The 15136-nt window shown below is 56.8% G+C and overlaps 2 protein-coding genes across 3 annotated transcripts in view; one reads left to right on the top strand and one right to left on the bottom strand.

The window, feature by feature from the left end:
• Positions 1 to 2056, bottom strand: part of IGHMBP2 (immunoglobulin mu DNA binding protein 2) — a 26356-nt gene extending 24300 nt beyond the window's left edge. The window contains exon 1 of the mRNA XM_045039673.1: positions 1926 to 2056. Coding sequence (XP_044895608.1) covers positions 1926 to 2011 — 86 coding nt within the window. The 5' untranslated portion in view covers positions 2012 to 2056. The remainder of the gene's footprint in view (positions 1 to 1925) is intronic.
• MRPL21 (mitochondrial ribosomal protein L21) lies at positions 2010 to 15136 on the top strand. 2 transcript variants are annotated; one of them, XM_023240172.2, is made up of 8 exons: positions 2010 to 2247; positions 2442 to 2492; positions 6145 to 6202; positions 8262 to 8347; positions 9530 to 9693; positions 12516 to 12568; positions 13538 to 13641; positions 15022 to 15136. In XM_023240172.2, exons 1-8 carry the CDS (start codon positions 2010 to 2012, stop codon positions 15084 to 15086), a joined length of 819 nt encoding a protein of 272 aa, XP_023095940.2. In that variant the 3' UTR covers positions 15087 to 15136. The 2 variants fall into 2 exon arrangements, with proteins under 2 accessions (XP_023095940.2, XP_011285406.2); XM_011287104.4 differs by lacking the exon at positions 2442 to 2492.

Genomic DNA, 15136 nt, shown 5'->3' with positions numbered 1-15136 from the left:
AACTGCCTCACCTCTGGGGCTTGCCCTGTCCAGTCCCAAGCAGCAGCACCCGAGCAATCCACCCAAAACACGAATCTATTCACCCGCCTCCCCTCCCCCCACCCGTGAAAACGAAGAGAAAACCTCACTGAAATGCAGCGGGGAGGCCAGAAGGGGGAGCTGCACCTACAGATGTCAGCGACCAGAACTGTCGGTGACAGACCCCCCCACAGCAAAGGGGCCAGACCATCCCACAACAGGAATGATGCACCCTGCAACTCCTACAAGAAATCCACTACCCCTGGACGCAGCCAGCGAGAAGCGGCCGTCTTCCCGAACTCTTGCCCCTTCTGTAACGGACTTCAGTTCGAAACTACCCCTCCCGACTCCTTCCTCCACAAAATAAAGGTCCTCCCCTTCCCTGGTTGCACTAGCCTAGAGCTTAGGCCACAGATTCCATGTCCAGAACTGCAATCCTCTGCTGTTATGAATTCCACGTCCAGAACTGCTAGGAGAGGAACTGGCTGTTTTATTTCTAAGGTGAATACCCCACCCTCTTACCTGTGCGGAGAGCCGGCCTCTGCACACGGAATATAACACAAGCTCACCCGCAAGACCCTTCTCAACCTGACCGATGCCTACCCTTCTGTGGGTGCTCACTGCGCCCGGCACTGAGCTGGGCACCTGACAGCAGGCCATCTTGTGCTCACAGCAAACCCATGAGGTGGGAATAATCCCACTTTACAGGCGAGGTGGCTCTAAGGCTCAGCGACGTAACCTGCAAAGTCACACAGCCACACACAAAGCAAAGCCCATCGATGTCTGCAGTGCGGACCCTGGAATCAGACTCCTAGCCTCCGATCCTGACTCCACCTGTGTTAACCTGAGCAAGTGACTGAACTGCTCTGTCACAGCCTCCTCGGGCACCAAATGAGAAGAACACTGAGGTTTGAAGGAACGAGGGTCTGGAAAGAGCATTTACAGTGAGCGCTCCATAAGCCCTGGCTGTTACTTCTTCAGCTAAATGAATATTCGCGTTGAGAAGCAAGCCGGGCTCTCTACGGCACGCACCCTCAGGTGCAAGGCTGCCCTCCCATCTCATCCAGGAAGGCGCCTCAAGGCTCCTCTCCTTCCTCTTCTATCCAGGAAACCTTCACTCCTGTTTTTCTGCTCAGGCACCACCTGTCCCCAAAGCCAGCCTTAGCCTCGCCCTCCCCAGGGGGAGCTGGTCGCCATCAGAGCTTGCACAGCCTTTTCCGCACACACAGCATGAGTGTGCCCAACTGGAAGTTAACAGTCCAGGCAAGCCCACCTCCTGCCCAGGCCCAGGCCCAGGCCCACTCCCTGACCAAGGCCAGGCCCACCTCCCCCACCCCTCCACCTCCCCCACTCCCCCCCCCCCCCCCCCCCCGGCCCAGGCCCACCCCCTGCCCAAAGCCAGGCCTACAACACCCCACCCCCTCGCCCAGGCCCAGGACCACCCCCTGCCCCCCAACCCCTCTACTCCCCACTCCCCCCCCAGGCCCAGGTCCAGGCCCACTCCCTGCCCAAAGCCAGGCCCACCTCCCCCACTCCCCGCCCAAAGCCAGGCCCATCCCCTACCCAGACCAGGGCCCAGGAGGCCGCATCGTCGCCCTTTCCCACGGCCGGGCCCCGAAAGAGAGAAGGGCTGAGAACGCTCTGGGGGCAGGGGCAAGGCCTGGGACTGGAAGTTCGGGGGTGGGGGCTCCAGGCCAAGAAGAAAGGGCTTCCTGAAGTGAAGGCCCCAAACCGGTACGGCCACCCGGGAGGCGACAGGGTCCCATCTCCAGAGGCGGCCGAGCCCCCCCAAACACACACACACACACACACACACACACACACACACATACACACACACACACGCACAGCGCCGCGGGCGGGACTCAGGGAGCAGAAGGGCAAATCCCGGCCGGTCCACCCAGTACCTGCGCTCCTCGACCTCCGCGTCTCTCTCGAGCTCCAGCAGGTCCAACTGCTTGCTCACGAAGCTCTCCACAGCCGCCGAGGCCATGACCGCCGCCCGGCCCGGGCCCGCGGCGGCAGAGGTCCCGCTGCGGCGCGCGGCGGAGTTCCCGGCCGGGCCCGGTGCGTCGACGCACAAGGTTCGCGCCGCTGCCGCTTCCGCTTCCGGCCGAGGCCGCGGGAAGATGGCGGCGGCCGTAACCGCGCGGGCCGTGCGGGTCGGCCTCGGGCGGCTGGCGTCCGCCTGCAGCCGCAGCGTCCTGAGCGCGTCGGGGCCCGGAGCGGGTGAGACCCGGGCGGCGGGGTGAGAGGAGGGGTCGGGGCGCGCGTGTCTGCGTCCGCCCCGGTGCCTTCGGTGTTGACCGCTTTCCCTGATGCGGCGAATATAGCACCGGCCCTGCGGTGGGTGAAACCTGGGTTCGGATCCTGGGTCCTTTAGGAGCTTAGCTGCTGACCGCAGCCCTTCGACTTCTCTGCAGGCCCGGTGTTACCGGAGGGGGGCAAACTGAGGCTCGGTTCACAGAGCTTAGGTAACTTGCCCAGGGTCACACGGCGGGGAGTGGGGGAAGAGGGATACAGACCTCTAGACGCCTGTGCTTTACCATCGCCCCCGGGCTACGAGCCACTCTTCCAACCTTCCCTGTCCCCGTCTGGGAAATGGTGAAGGGTTTTTTTTTTTTTAACTGTTTGTTGATGAAAGAGTGCAAGCGGGGTTGGGGCAGAGAGAGGGGATCCGATGTGGGCTCTGTGCTGACAAGCAGACAGAAGCAAGCCGCGAGTGGGGCTCCAACTCACCCACCGTGAGATCATGACCTGAGCCACCCAGGTGCCCTGGTGAAACTTGGCTTTAAGTTGGCAGGAACGTTTTTACAAAAGCACTGGAAACCACTGCTTTCTACCCCCACGTAAAACCACCCCTGGAATGCCGTGTTCAAGTCCGGACGCCCACTTTAAGAAACACAGACGAAGTGGAGCCTGCTTAGGATTCTCCCTCTCTCCCTCTCTGCCTCTCTCTCTCTCTCTCTCTCTCTCTCCCCCCCCCTCTCCCTCTCCCCCTCCTGCCTGCTTCTCCCCCCTCCCTCTCTCTGTCTCCCTCCCTCTCTCCCTCCCTCCCCCCCACTCCCCACCAGCCCAACCCCACTTGGACACTCTGTCAAGAAAATAAACTTTAAGAATATTTTTTTAAATACACACATTACATAGTGTGCTGGAAGCTGATAAGTCTTACAGAGAAAAAGAAAGCGTAGGTTGGGAGGGAGGGGACCAGTTTTAAATAGGATGGTCAAGGAAGCCTCTCTACTGAGATAGTGTTTGAGCAGAGACCCAGAGAAAAGAAGGGAAGTAGCCTTGTGGATTGCGGGGGAGGGAGGTTCCAGGGGAAGAACGGTCAAGGAACACAGGTTTTGAGGTGGGCATGTGCTTGGCACGGGCCTGGCATGTTATGGGAATAGCCAGGCAGCCTGAGCGGCGGGTGCGGAATGAACAACAAGATGGGCTCAGAGAGACGGAGGGGATCACGCTGCCCGTGCCCTGTAGGCCACTGCAAGGGCTTTGGCTTTTTCTCTGAATGAAATAGGAGGCTCGTGGAGAGTTTCAGCATAATAGTGACAGGATCCCACCTAGGTTTTAGCAGGATCACTCTAGTTGCTGTGCAGAGAAGGGAGGTAATGGGGAGAGCAGGACATTAGTGGTAGTTCAGGCGGGAGGTGGGGGTGGGTTGGAGAACGTACGTCGTCAGAACCCGGATCTCTTGAAGAGGAGAACCAGGAGGAACTGCCAATAGCTGTGAAGGCAGGAGAGAGAAGGGTCCGAAATGATGGAGACTTTTGGCCCGAGCACCTGGAGAGATGAAGTTGTGGTCACGTGAGATGGGGAGGAGAAGCAGGCACTCGGGGGAACCTGGAGCCTTTGTAGGTTTCGAGATGCCTGTTAGACTCGCAAGTGGTGATGGCAGATGGTCAAGTGGGGAGTCAGGTCCAGGCTGCACCTTAAGCATACTGGTGGTCCTCAAATCCATCCAGCTAAGTGCAGTCACCAGACGAGTGGTCATAGATAAAGGAGAGAGAAGGTCCAAGATCTAAACCCCAGGCGCAGCGAGGTAGCAGAGGAGAGGAGGAAACCAACCCAAGAGACCCATAGTTGGAAACACCTGCTAGCAGGTAGCTACGAAAGGGTGAATTTTATGGTATGTCAATTATAGCTCAAAAAAAAAAAAGCGTCAATAGATACAGGAAATATTTGACAAAAGTCAACGTGTGTTCATAACAAAAACAGAAAAATAGATACAAAGGAAACTTTTTTTTTTTTTTTTTTAATTTAAGTAGGCTCCCTTAAGTGGGGCTCAAACTCACAACCCTGAGATCAAGAGTTGTCTACTCTGGTGCACGGAAGTGGTTCCGTCAGGTAAGCATCCGAGTCTTGAGTTCATCTCAGGTCACGATCTCACGGTTTGTGGGACCCAGCCCCGAATCAGGCTCTGGGCTGACAGCGTGCCGCCTGCTTGGGATTCTCTCTCTCCCTTTCTCCGCCCCTCCCCCACTTGCACTGTCTCTGTCTCTCTCAAAATAAAAATAAAACTTTAAAAAAAAAAACGTTGGGTCCCCTGGGTGGCTCAGTCGGTTGAGTATCTGACTCTTGGTTTCAGCTCAGGTCATTATCTCAAGTTCGAGAGTTCAAGCCCTGCGTTGAGCTCTGTGCTGACAGCGGGGAGCCTGCTTGGGATTCTCTCTGTCTCTCTCTCTCTCTCTCTCTCTCTCTCTCTCTCTCTCTCTCTCTCTGTCTCCCCCTCCCCGCCCCTTCCCTGCTCACTCTCTCTCTCTCAAAATAAATAAACTTTAAAAACGTTTTTTTAAAAAAGCATCCGATGCTTGATTTCCGTTCAGGTCACGATCTCACAGTTTGTGGGTTTGACCCGCGTCAGGCTCTGCACGGAGCATGCAGCCTGCCTGGGATTCTCCCTCTCCTCCCCTCGCCGGCTCGTGCTCTCCCTCCCTCTTGCAAAATAAGTGAATAAACATTTAAATTAAAAAAAAAAAAAAAAGTCAGACGCTCTACCAACTGAGCCAGCCAGACACCCCCGCAAAAGAACTTTAATAACAGAACATCTTCAGAGGTAAATGAATAAATAAACCCTCAACGGCCACTGAGTTCCTGCTCTCTTCTTTTTGCTCCTAAGCTCTGCATCTGACTTCCAGGCTCTTGACTCAGTAGGGGGTGACTGCCTTTGTCCCTTGGTGTATTGGTCACCTGCTGCATAACAAGCGAGTCCAAACCCCAGCCGCTAAAGATGTCTAACTTTATGTCATACCGTTTCGGATGGTCAGGAGTGCGGGAGCAGTTTTGCTGGGTGGTTCTGGCTCTCATTAGACGGCAGTCAGGCTGTCGGCTGGGGCTGTATGATCGTTTCTTTTTTTTTTTCTTTTCTTTTCTTTTCTTTTTTTTTAATGTTTATCTTTGAGAGAGAGGGAGAGAGACACAGAATCCGAAGCAGGCTCCAGGCTCTGAACTATCAGCACAGAGCCCGACACGGGGCTCGAACCCACGAACCGTGAGATCATGAGCTGACACTCAAACAACTGAGCCACCACCCGGGCGCCCCAAGGACAGTCCATTTCCAATCTCACTCCTTGCCTGTCGGCAGGAGCCCTCCGTTCCAGTCTTTTATAACCTAATCTCAGAAGTTCTGCAACATCACTTATGCCATGTGCCATCGGTCACAGAGACCGGCTCCATCTCAGAGGGACAGTACAGGGGTGAGAATAGCCCCTCGGGCCGTCTTGGAGGCCCAGAACAGCGTCTGAACCTGCTGGGCACCTGGTGGTCGAGGAGTGGATTCGTGGGTGAGGGATTCCGGTTTGGGGCTCTTTTCAATGATGCGGTCAGGGGCACGCGGCTGGCTCCATCAGAAGAGGCTTGTGAGTCTTGATCTCGGGGTCGTGAATTTGAGCCCCACATCGAGTGTAGAGATTGCTTGAAAACTTTCGATGGTGTGATGAGCACATCTCGGCACACACAAGCAGTAACTAAGTGACGTTCTTTTAGCTTCGGTGACCTAGATTATTCCACAGGCATGTGATAGTGTGGTGGTCTGACTCGGGTACCAGCAAGAGCGTTGTGTGTTTAGCTTTGTGAAGAGCTGTGGCATTTCATACCAGTAACTACCCCTTTTTCTTGTCCCCTCAGCTTCCCTGGGGTCGGCTTCCCGAAGGTTCGGTTCACAGAGCACTTCAGTTCCACAAGGGTAATGTCCAAATGTGGGTTCGGGCGACCCTTCGTTTGTGGGACTGTCGTTCTAAAGCCAAAACTGCACGTGCGTGGGTTTTCGAAAATATGTAACTTTTGTGAAAGTGTTTTTCTAAAACCTTCGACGTAAGTGTGGATGGGGCATCGAGAAACCCGAAGACGAGTGTGCTCCCGGGCCTTACGTAGCTGTTTTATTAAGCAAAGTTTTTAACTCCGAGTTAGAGACTTCCAAGTGGGAGTATGGAAGGTTGTATCAGAATTTCTAGGAACAGCTTAAATACCACTGGGAAGAGCGGATTCAGTATTAAAGCATCACGCTTTGGGGAAAACTACAGGAAGTGAATCTGACAAAGTCACGCCCTAGTAGCAGTTAAAAGCGAGGAAGCCCCGCCTCCTATCCCGGCCCCGCCTCTCGCAGCCTGGGGCAGGTCCCTGGGCGGGTGGTCCACTCTGGGCTTCCTTTCCTCTTCTGCAAGATGGGAGTGATGTTCATGTCCATCTCGGTGGAATCCTGTGAGCACTCAGTAAATTTCCACGTCTAAAGAGCTTAGGGCAGTGCGTGTCGGACGGGAAGTTGTCCCAGAGTGTCAGCTGCCCCTGGGTCACAGGATCTCAGAAATGGAGACATTCAGGGCTCTCTTACGTTGAGAAGAAGTCGAAAGACAGAACCTGCTTACAGAGAGAGCCCCTGAAGGGGGATGGTAGTTAATTTGCCTGGTTCTTCCTATTTCCCCACGGGCCTCCAGCTCGCCAGTCCGCAGCGGGGTGCCGCCCGACCCGGCAGGGGGGCCGGGGCTCCCGCGCACAGACTCCGCGCCTCCGGGTCCGTCAGAGGTCATTGCCCGGCCGCAGAGCCGGGACGTGTCTCTGGGTGCTCCGAGGTCAGCACAGCGGACGAGCCCGGTTTAATTTTGTGGCCAGCGGACCCCGTCCCGGAGAGCGTTTGACTCACGGGTCTGTGTTGAGCACCTGCTGACCGCCGGCGACGTGGGTCCTGCTGCGCAGTCGGCGGCTCTGCCTGTCGAGTGGCCTTTTCTCCTTGCTGGAGCTTTGCAGCAGAAACGCCGACCTGTCACCGTCTGGCAGCAAAGGGACAGAAGCTCCAAGATGCTTCTGAATAATTCAGTTTGGCCTCCCGAGCTCTCCCCTCTTTGCAGGCGACAGTAGTTGGAGGCAGAAGTAGATCGGGAAGTCAGAAAGACCCCGCGGCCCTCTTTTGCCTCCAGGCTCCCGGCCCGGTGCACCCGGCTCCCGTGCCGCGGGCAGACGCCTGGCTGCGGCACAGGACAGACCCGCGACGGCACTGCCCCTGCTCCTGAGCGCATCCCCGCTGCCCAGCCTTCCGGGCACACTGACCCTCCTGACCCTGCCCAGCCCCGGGGGGGGGGGGGGGGGGGGGGGGGAGGGAGGGGCTTTTATTCCCGTTTAGTGAGACACTTGCCAAGGTCGCGTTACTCTGTCAGCAGAGCTGGGCTTCAGATGCAGGCCTGCCTGGCTCCTGTCCCCCCATGAAGGCCGAGCAGGCCCCTGCCGGGTGGGAGTTAGAGGTTCGGGCTGGCGGGGAAGGGGGAGAGCAGGGGAAACGGTCCTGACGTTGGAGTCCTGCCCTCAGGGCCCTCGAGGGCCAAGATGAGACACAGGAGCCCGGTGGGCTGGGTGGGGGGAGGTGCTGAGAGCTTCTTATCTTCTTGTGGAGTGTTGGGGGGAGGGGAGCACAGCGCTGCAGCCCTTCCCTCCGAGCACGTGTGCCCTGGGGACACTGAGAGGGCCCGGCTTCCTCGCATGGGCCACCGGCCCGGGGCGTGGTTATTCCAAGGAGGGGATCTTCTGGAATAAGATGGTCGGAATTCCGTTTTAATTACGAGTGATTGGTGCGTGTTCCTTGGAATCCCTGCTCCTTCCGAGAGGCTGTGCGGGAGCCTGTCCTCGGTCGTCACGTGGCAGCACGGCCGTGAGTTTGCACTTGCCGTGCCCCCCTCCTCCGCCCCCCGGGCTTGGGAGCGCAGCCCCGTCTCACAGATTCTGAACGGTGATGCACACGTGAAAATGTTTTGCAGGTACGTTCCTGAAACGTCGCTGAGTTCACCGCCTTGGCCAGAGGTTGTTCTGCCAGACCCAGCTGAGGAGACCAGACAGCACGCAGGTAACGGGGGCAGAAGCTGGAGGGCGGTGCCCCCCTCCCTGACAGAGGCGGTCACCTGGCCGCAGACAGGATGTCGCGTCGCCAGGCGCTCTGAGGCCCAGTGTGAATGCTCAGGCCCATTTTCGCCACCGAGCACAAAAAGTTAAACCGTCGTTCACTTAGCAAATACTCCTGAGCGCCGAGCACGTTCAGGGCAGGCTGCGTAAGTGAGGGAGGGGCCCCCGGGCCATCCGTGCTTCCCGCCGCTGGTAGGAGCACGGGGTCAGGGACAGATCTGTCCGCGATCAGAAGAACAGGGTGCACGGGGGGCAGCGGGAGCCCGTGCCGTCCTGGGCGTTGGAGAAACCGTCGGGGTGTCGGGACGGGTGTCCGCCCAGAGCTTGTGGCCGTGAGGAGGGACGGTGTGGCCGGCCGCCGTGGCTGCCATGAGGGGGCGCGGCACCCTCGGTATTTTTTACAGAGCTAGACACGCGGGGTAGCGGGTGGCGTCTTTGAGATGCCGCGCCAGCTAAACAGCGTCCTCCCCTTCCTCGGTGCGGCTTCCGGCCTGGACTCCGCTTTCAGGGCAGGAAGGATGTCTTCCTCCCCCGCGCACCCAGCCCCGCGCACCCAGCCCCGCGCAGGCTGGTGGGTCAGGGCTCCACAGGGGCTGTAACCCGAGCCGGGGCGGCGGAAGCAGGGAGCTGTGTGGGCAGAAGCTTCCAGGTGGACCCCAATGCTATGCGGCATAATTCTAGCTTTTCCTTACCTGCAAAATGGCCTCTCCTTTTGCTTTGCCAGTCCTCTGGCCTTTTCTTAGTAAAGACGGGGAATCGAACAGGGTGAAGGTTTGTCCTCCCCAGAGTCAGAGAGACAGTGCTCAGGCCAGAGCGGGGTATCGTATGGGGTTGGGGACTTGGTCTGGAAAAGCCCCACGTGCCCCGAGTGCCTGTGCTCCTGGGAACAGCGGGCTGACACTGCCCGCATCAGGGAGAGGAAGCAGCCCCCCGGCTGTGAGCTCCCCTTTTGAGGGTGCCAGCTCCCGGGGAAGCTTCCTGTCCCGCTGAGAGGGAGCAGGGGCCACGTGGTCCTGTACCACGGTCACAGCGGCTGGGGCCGGGTGGGGTGGAGCGGCTGCCGTCCGGGTCATGAGTAGCTGACCGACCCAGCCCGGTCCTGACTCTCCCTCTCCCCCCCCCCCAGAGGTTGTGGGGAAGGTGAACGAGCTGATCGCCACCGGCCAGTACGGCAGGCTCTTCGCCGTGGTGCACTTTGCCAGCCACCAGTGGAAGGTGACCTCCGAGGACCTGATTTTAATTGACAATGAATTAGACGTCGCGTGTGGGGAGAGGATCCGGCTGGAGAAGGTGAGACTGTCAGTGACAGTCACCAGACGTGTCATCCCGCTCCCCGGGCGCATCACTGGGGAGACTCCCTCAGGTCGGCGGGTGAAGGCAAGCATACCCGTGGGGCAGGAGAGCAGCATCCTCCCCGAGGGTGGCAGGCAGGGAGGGGCGGGCGGCTGCCCCCCCACCCACCCACCCAGGAGACCCTGTCACAGGGAGGCAGGCAGCACGTTCCGCAGAGGAAAGTATGTGTGCTGATTCGTCTCCTGTCTCCGTAACGTGCTCCCACAGAACATAATGGGCGTCCAGGTGAACACGTAGACTTTCAACCCCATGTTACAGGAGAAATGTTTCAGCTGGAACACCACTCTGGCCTTCGAATCGATGGCTGCTGCTTTTTTTTCTTTTTTTTTTTTTTTAATATTTGAGAGAGAGAGACAGCACGTGCATAAGCAGGGGAGAGAGGGAGAGAGAGAATCCCAAGCAGGCTCCACACTGTCAGCACAGAACCCGACGTGGGGCTCGATCTCACAAACCATGACATCACGACCTGAGCCAAAATCCAGAGTCAGATGCTGAACAGACTGAGCCCCCCCAGGCGCCCCTGATGGATTCAGAGGCATTTCCCTGGGACTGATTGATCTTGCCGGCCGTTCTACACCGCTCCGTCTGTGAACTTAGCGTTTCTACCCATCACTTAGCATTCTGTTTGCTGTTTTGGGCGGCTCTATTTGTTTTTGGCCTGTTCTACTTATAAAAGTATATAAAATTTAAGTTCTCTGCACTAGGTCATTTCTGTAGGATAGGTTTAACTGTTAGCGTAACGTACCATAACACATGTGGTTTTCTTCATTAAGACTTCTTCCTTTGTGACTGCAGACTCTTTATGTATTTCACCAAGCAGAGCATTAAATTCTGTTTCTAAGAAGTTCTTCTCCCAGCCTGTGATCTGAGCCCAGAGCTGGACTAATTAACTGTTTTGGACATCAGCAACCCTCAGAACTCTCCTCTCCTTAATGACACAGTGGCCGGTCATGAGCTTGTGAGCACGGTCTAAAGTAACGGGAGCCTTTAAGAGTGTATCTGGGGGCGCCTGGGTGGCTCAGTTGGTTAAGCATCCGACTTCGGCTCAGGTCATGATCTCACGGTCCGTGGGTTCGAGCCCCGCGTCAGGCTCTGGGCTGATGGCTCGGAGCCTGGAGCCTGCTTCGGATTCTGTGTCTCCCTCTCTCTCTCTGACCCTCCCCCATTCGTGCTCTGTCTCTCTCTGTCTGAAAAATAAATAAACGTTAAGGGGCGCCTGGGTGGCTCTGTCGGTTAAGCGTCCGACTTCGGCTCAGGTCGTGATCTCGCAGTCCGTGAGTTTGAGCCCTGCGTCAGGCTCTGTGCTGACAGCTCAGAGCCTGGAACCTGTTTCAGATTCTGTGTCTCCTTCTCTCTGACCCACCCCCATTCATGCTCTGTCTCCCTCTGTCTCAAAAATAAAGGTTAAAAAAATTTAATAAATAAATAAATAAATAAATAAATGTTAAAAATTTAAACAAAAAAGTGTATCTGTGAAGGCTTCTAAAAAGGCTTTTTGCTTTGTTTTGTTTTTTTAACAATCTCTATACATGGGACTCGAACTCGCAACCCTGAGATCAAGACTCCCACACTTGACCGACGGAGCCGGCCAGGCACCTCCCAAAGACATTGTTCTCAAACACATCACGTTAACATAGACGAAAGCCTCACCTAACGCGGGTTGTTTATTCCTAACTTAGGAAATCTAGACTCTAGGAGCAGGAAACACATCGTCCTTGAAGGAACCGTGAAAGTTTTTTGATTGTCATCGTTTGGCATAAAGAGCCCGTTTACACTGCTACAGAAGTCGCTTTTTGCCTTTAGATGTTTAAGTTTCATATGCTCAGGTATTTTTCTTACAGTCAAACTTCAGATGGTTCTCCAACTTCAATAAAAACCCCTGCCCTTGCAGCGCAAAGAGGTCTTCCTGGGAGGCCACACTTGGCCGTGCCGAGAAAGGCTGCTGGATGGGATTCCGCAGTCCTCAGAAAATACACTTGAACCTGAGTGCGCAGGGTTAGCATTACGAGCTGCTTCAAAAGATGCCACAGAACGAGGGCCCCGCTGGGCTCAGTCGGTTAAGCATCCGACTCTTGATTTCAGCTCCCGGTTCGTAAGTTCGAGCCCCACGTGGGGTTCCTTGATGGCAGTGTGGAACCCGCGTGGGATTCTCTCTTCCTGCCCCCCCTCGCCCCTCCCCTGCTTGCTCTGCACTCTCTGAAATAAAGAAGTAAACTTAAAAAAAAAAGTACCCCAGTATGATTTGTGCATTTTTCTCCTTGTCTATGTCATAACTTCCAATAAAAAGTTAAATTTTTTTTTTTAACGTTTTATTTTATTTATTTTTGAGACAGAGACAGAGCATGAACAGGGGAGGGGCAGAGAGAAAGGGAGACACAGAATCCGAAGCAGGCTCCAGTCTCTGAGCTGTCATCACAGAGCCCGACACAGGGCTCAAACCCACGGACCGTGAGATCATGACCTGAGCCGAAGTCAGACGCTGAACCGACCGAGCCACCCAGGCGCCCCCAATAAAAAGTTTAAAAGGGAAAAAAAAAGAAAAGAGCCACCGAATCACCGGGTCGAGGGCTCGGTTTTTCCTGCCGCGGCTGCCGCTTGCCAGGTCCTGAGCGGCTCCCGTCCCAGGCACCGACTCATGAGGTAGCCTGGTCGGCGGCATGCCATCGGCACACTGTCTCATTCTCCAGGGTGTTTGTGTCGCCGCCTGATCGGCGAGCTCTCGTGTCACTTGCCGGTAACGTGTCTGTTTCGCTCCGCAGGTGCTGTTGGTGGGAGCCGACAACTTCACGTTACTTGGCAAGCCGCTCCTCGGGTAACACGCTCGCTCACGTTGGCTTTGTCCAGGACCCACGCGGGCCACCGCAGGGTCGCCGGGCAGAGGATCCCCGGACCACAGCGTTGTCCCGTTAACTAACTTATTACGGCATAAGGCCCTTACGATTTGTTGACGGACTACGCTGCGATCTTCTTGCTGGTTTTGTTTTGGTTTAATGTTTGTTTATTTTGAGAAAGAGAAAGAGGGAGAGAGGGCGCACTCATGCGTGCAAGCAGTGGGAGGGGCAGAGAGAGAATCCCAAGCAGGCCCCTTGCTGTCAGCTCAGAGCCCGACGCGGGGCTCGAGCTCACAAACCGTGAGATCGCGGCCTGAGCCAAAATCAAGAGTCGGGCGCTTAACCTACTAAGCCACCCAGGCGCCCCTGCTGTCTTTTTTTCTTTCTTTTCTTTTTTTTTTTTTTTTTTAAGTAAACTCTACCGAACGTGGGGCTCGAACTCACAACCCCAACATGAAGAGCCATGTGCTCCACTGACTGAGCCGGCCAGGCACCCTGATGCTGTTCTTTTTTTATGGTGTTGAATTGTATAATTCACATATGACACGGCGTTCGTTTTAGGCGTGTGGTATCTTCATACGTTGCAGAGTGCACGCCCCCCACGGGCCTGGTCACCGTTTGTCACCACACGAAGCGATTACAGCCTTATTGACTGTATTCTCTGCTGTAGTCACGTCCCCATGACTGATTTATTTCATCACTGGGAGTTTATCCCTCTTCACTTACTTTGCCAGTCCCCCCAGCCCTGTCCTTTCTGCACTGATCTTGATCGGGCTGCTACGTGCTTTTCAAAATGTCTGCAGGGAAAAGGACATATCGCTTTTATAGCACACACACACACACACACACACACACACACACATACAACAGTAAAACTTCATTTTGGAAATTCTTACAGAAAGCATTAGTAAGCTTGAAAAATAATCAAAAGGGTATTTTCCATCTTCTAGAAAGGATCTCGTTCGGGTAGAAGCCACAGTCATTGAAAAGACAGAATCATGGCCAAAAATCAATATGAAATTTCAGAGAAGGAAAAACTACAGGAAGAAGAAAGGTAAGTTAGAGAAAGCGTGGCTGGCACCTCGTTCGTGCTCCGCCGGGGCCACACCCCAGGGAGGGAGCTCTGCCCGGCCTCACAGGTCTGAGGGGGATGGACAGGTGGAGGGGTGCAGAGGGAGGGCCCGGGAGCCTCAGGCTCCCCTCAGGTGGCAGGGGGTGAGGTCAGAGGTCGGAGAGGGAAGAAGCAAAGCCCACCGTGGACCAGGGGGAGCTGCGTGATGACGCTTCGGGCAGCTTGCAGCGTGGGGACGACGGGACAAGGCAGGCCCTGACCCGCGGTGGCCGACCGCCTGAGCCGCGCAGGGAGGAGGCACCCTGGCGCGGCCGGGGAGACCCAGGGTGGAGTTGGGAGCAGCGAGTCTGAGGGGTGACTTCACAGCAGACACCTCACTCGTGTGTGGCACCTGTGCGTGTCCCCCGCGTGGGTGCACAGGCAGGGGCTCGTGAGCAGCACGTGAGGGAAGAGAGGGGCCGTGGGGTGGGCTCAGCGGCCAGTGAGCGGGAAGGGGAGAGGAGGCCTCATCCCGGGGCGTTTTGGAGCGCGCTGCAGGAGTGTTGCAGAGGGTGCGATGCGAGGGGTCAGGAAGGCGAGAGCGTCCCCTGAGCAAGGGCAGGAGGCCGGCTTTCCCCGCCCAGCCTCTTGGTGTGGGTGCCGGGCTCCACGCATCCAGGGTAGAGGGCACCGGGGCACCTGGGCTCACAGGGAGGAGGCCCCAGGCTGGAGGAGACCCGCCTGGGTCTCAGTCCAGCTGGCACTACCCACTCTCTGCCCCCCCCGTCCTGGGGGAGCGCCCAGCCGAGGCCTGGCCCGTGCCGCCCCGTTCTTTTTGACCCCCACACGTCACCCTTCTTTGCCCCAGTCGACGGCCACCTTCCGTTGCCCGGTTAACTGACAGGGTGGGGGCTCCTCGTGGCTGGGACGCGCGGGCTACGGAATCCCGCCTCCGGGAGCGCATAGCACCCACGGTCCTTGGTGACGCCGTAAGGGCTGCCTAAGCTGTTCATAGTGGGGAGTCACTAAAATATCCCGAACCAGTAGGCCGGCCTCCCCGCAGGTCAGGCCGCCATCAGGTAGCCCCAGGCTCGGGCAGACGGGCCGTCCGCCCCCAAGCCAGGACGCTCCCGGCCTCCAGGCCCTGGTGTTGCTGTGTCTGATGGTGCCCGTGGGCCGTGTGGGCAGAGAGGAAAGCACCCGCCGTGACGCGCTCACGGCAGGTGGCCGGCGGGGCCCACGCGTGCCTGCTGCCTGGGGAGAGCCGGTGTGAGGCCAACCCCATGGAAAGTTCGGGTGGCCCAGCAGCAGGGTTTCACTGTAGCTCACGAACAGCGGCGGAATCCGTGGCCGAGCGGTGACCCTCTTGTCCGTCTTTTCCAGTTATCGTGAACCCACAGACTGTCCTCCGGGTGAACACCATTGAGATCGCTCCGTGTTTGTGTTGATCGCGAAGCTACTATTTACAGAGTATGAAAATAAACTCCCGTTTTCCGGA

This window comes from Felis catus, chromosome D1, assembly GCF_018350175.1.
Source record: "Felis catus isolate Fca126 chromosome D1, F.catus_Fca126_mat1.0, whole genome shotgun sequence".
NCBI classification, from domain to species: Eukaryota; Metazoa; Chordata; class Mammalia; order Carnivora; family Felidae; genus Felis; species Felis catus.
Note: the sequence above shows the minus strand (reverse complement) of the source record. Positions and strands in the feature narration are given on the sequence as shown.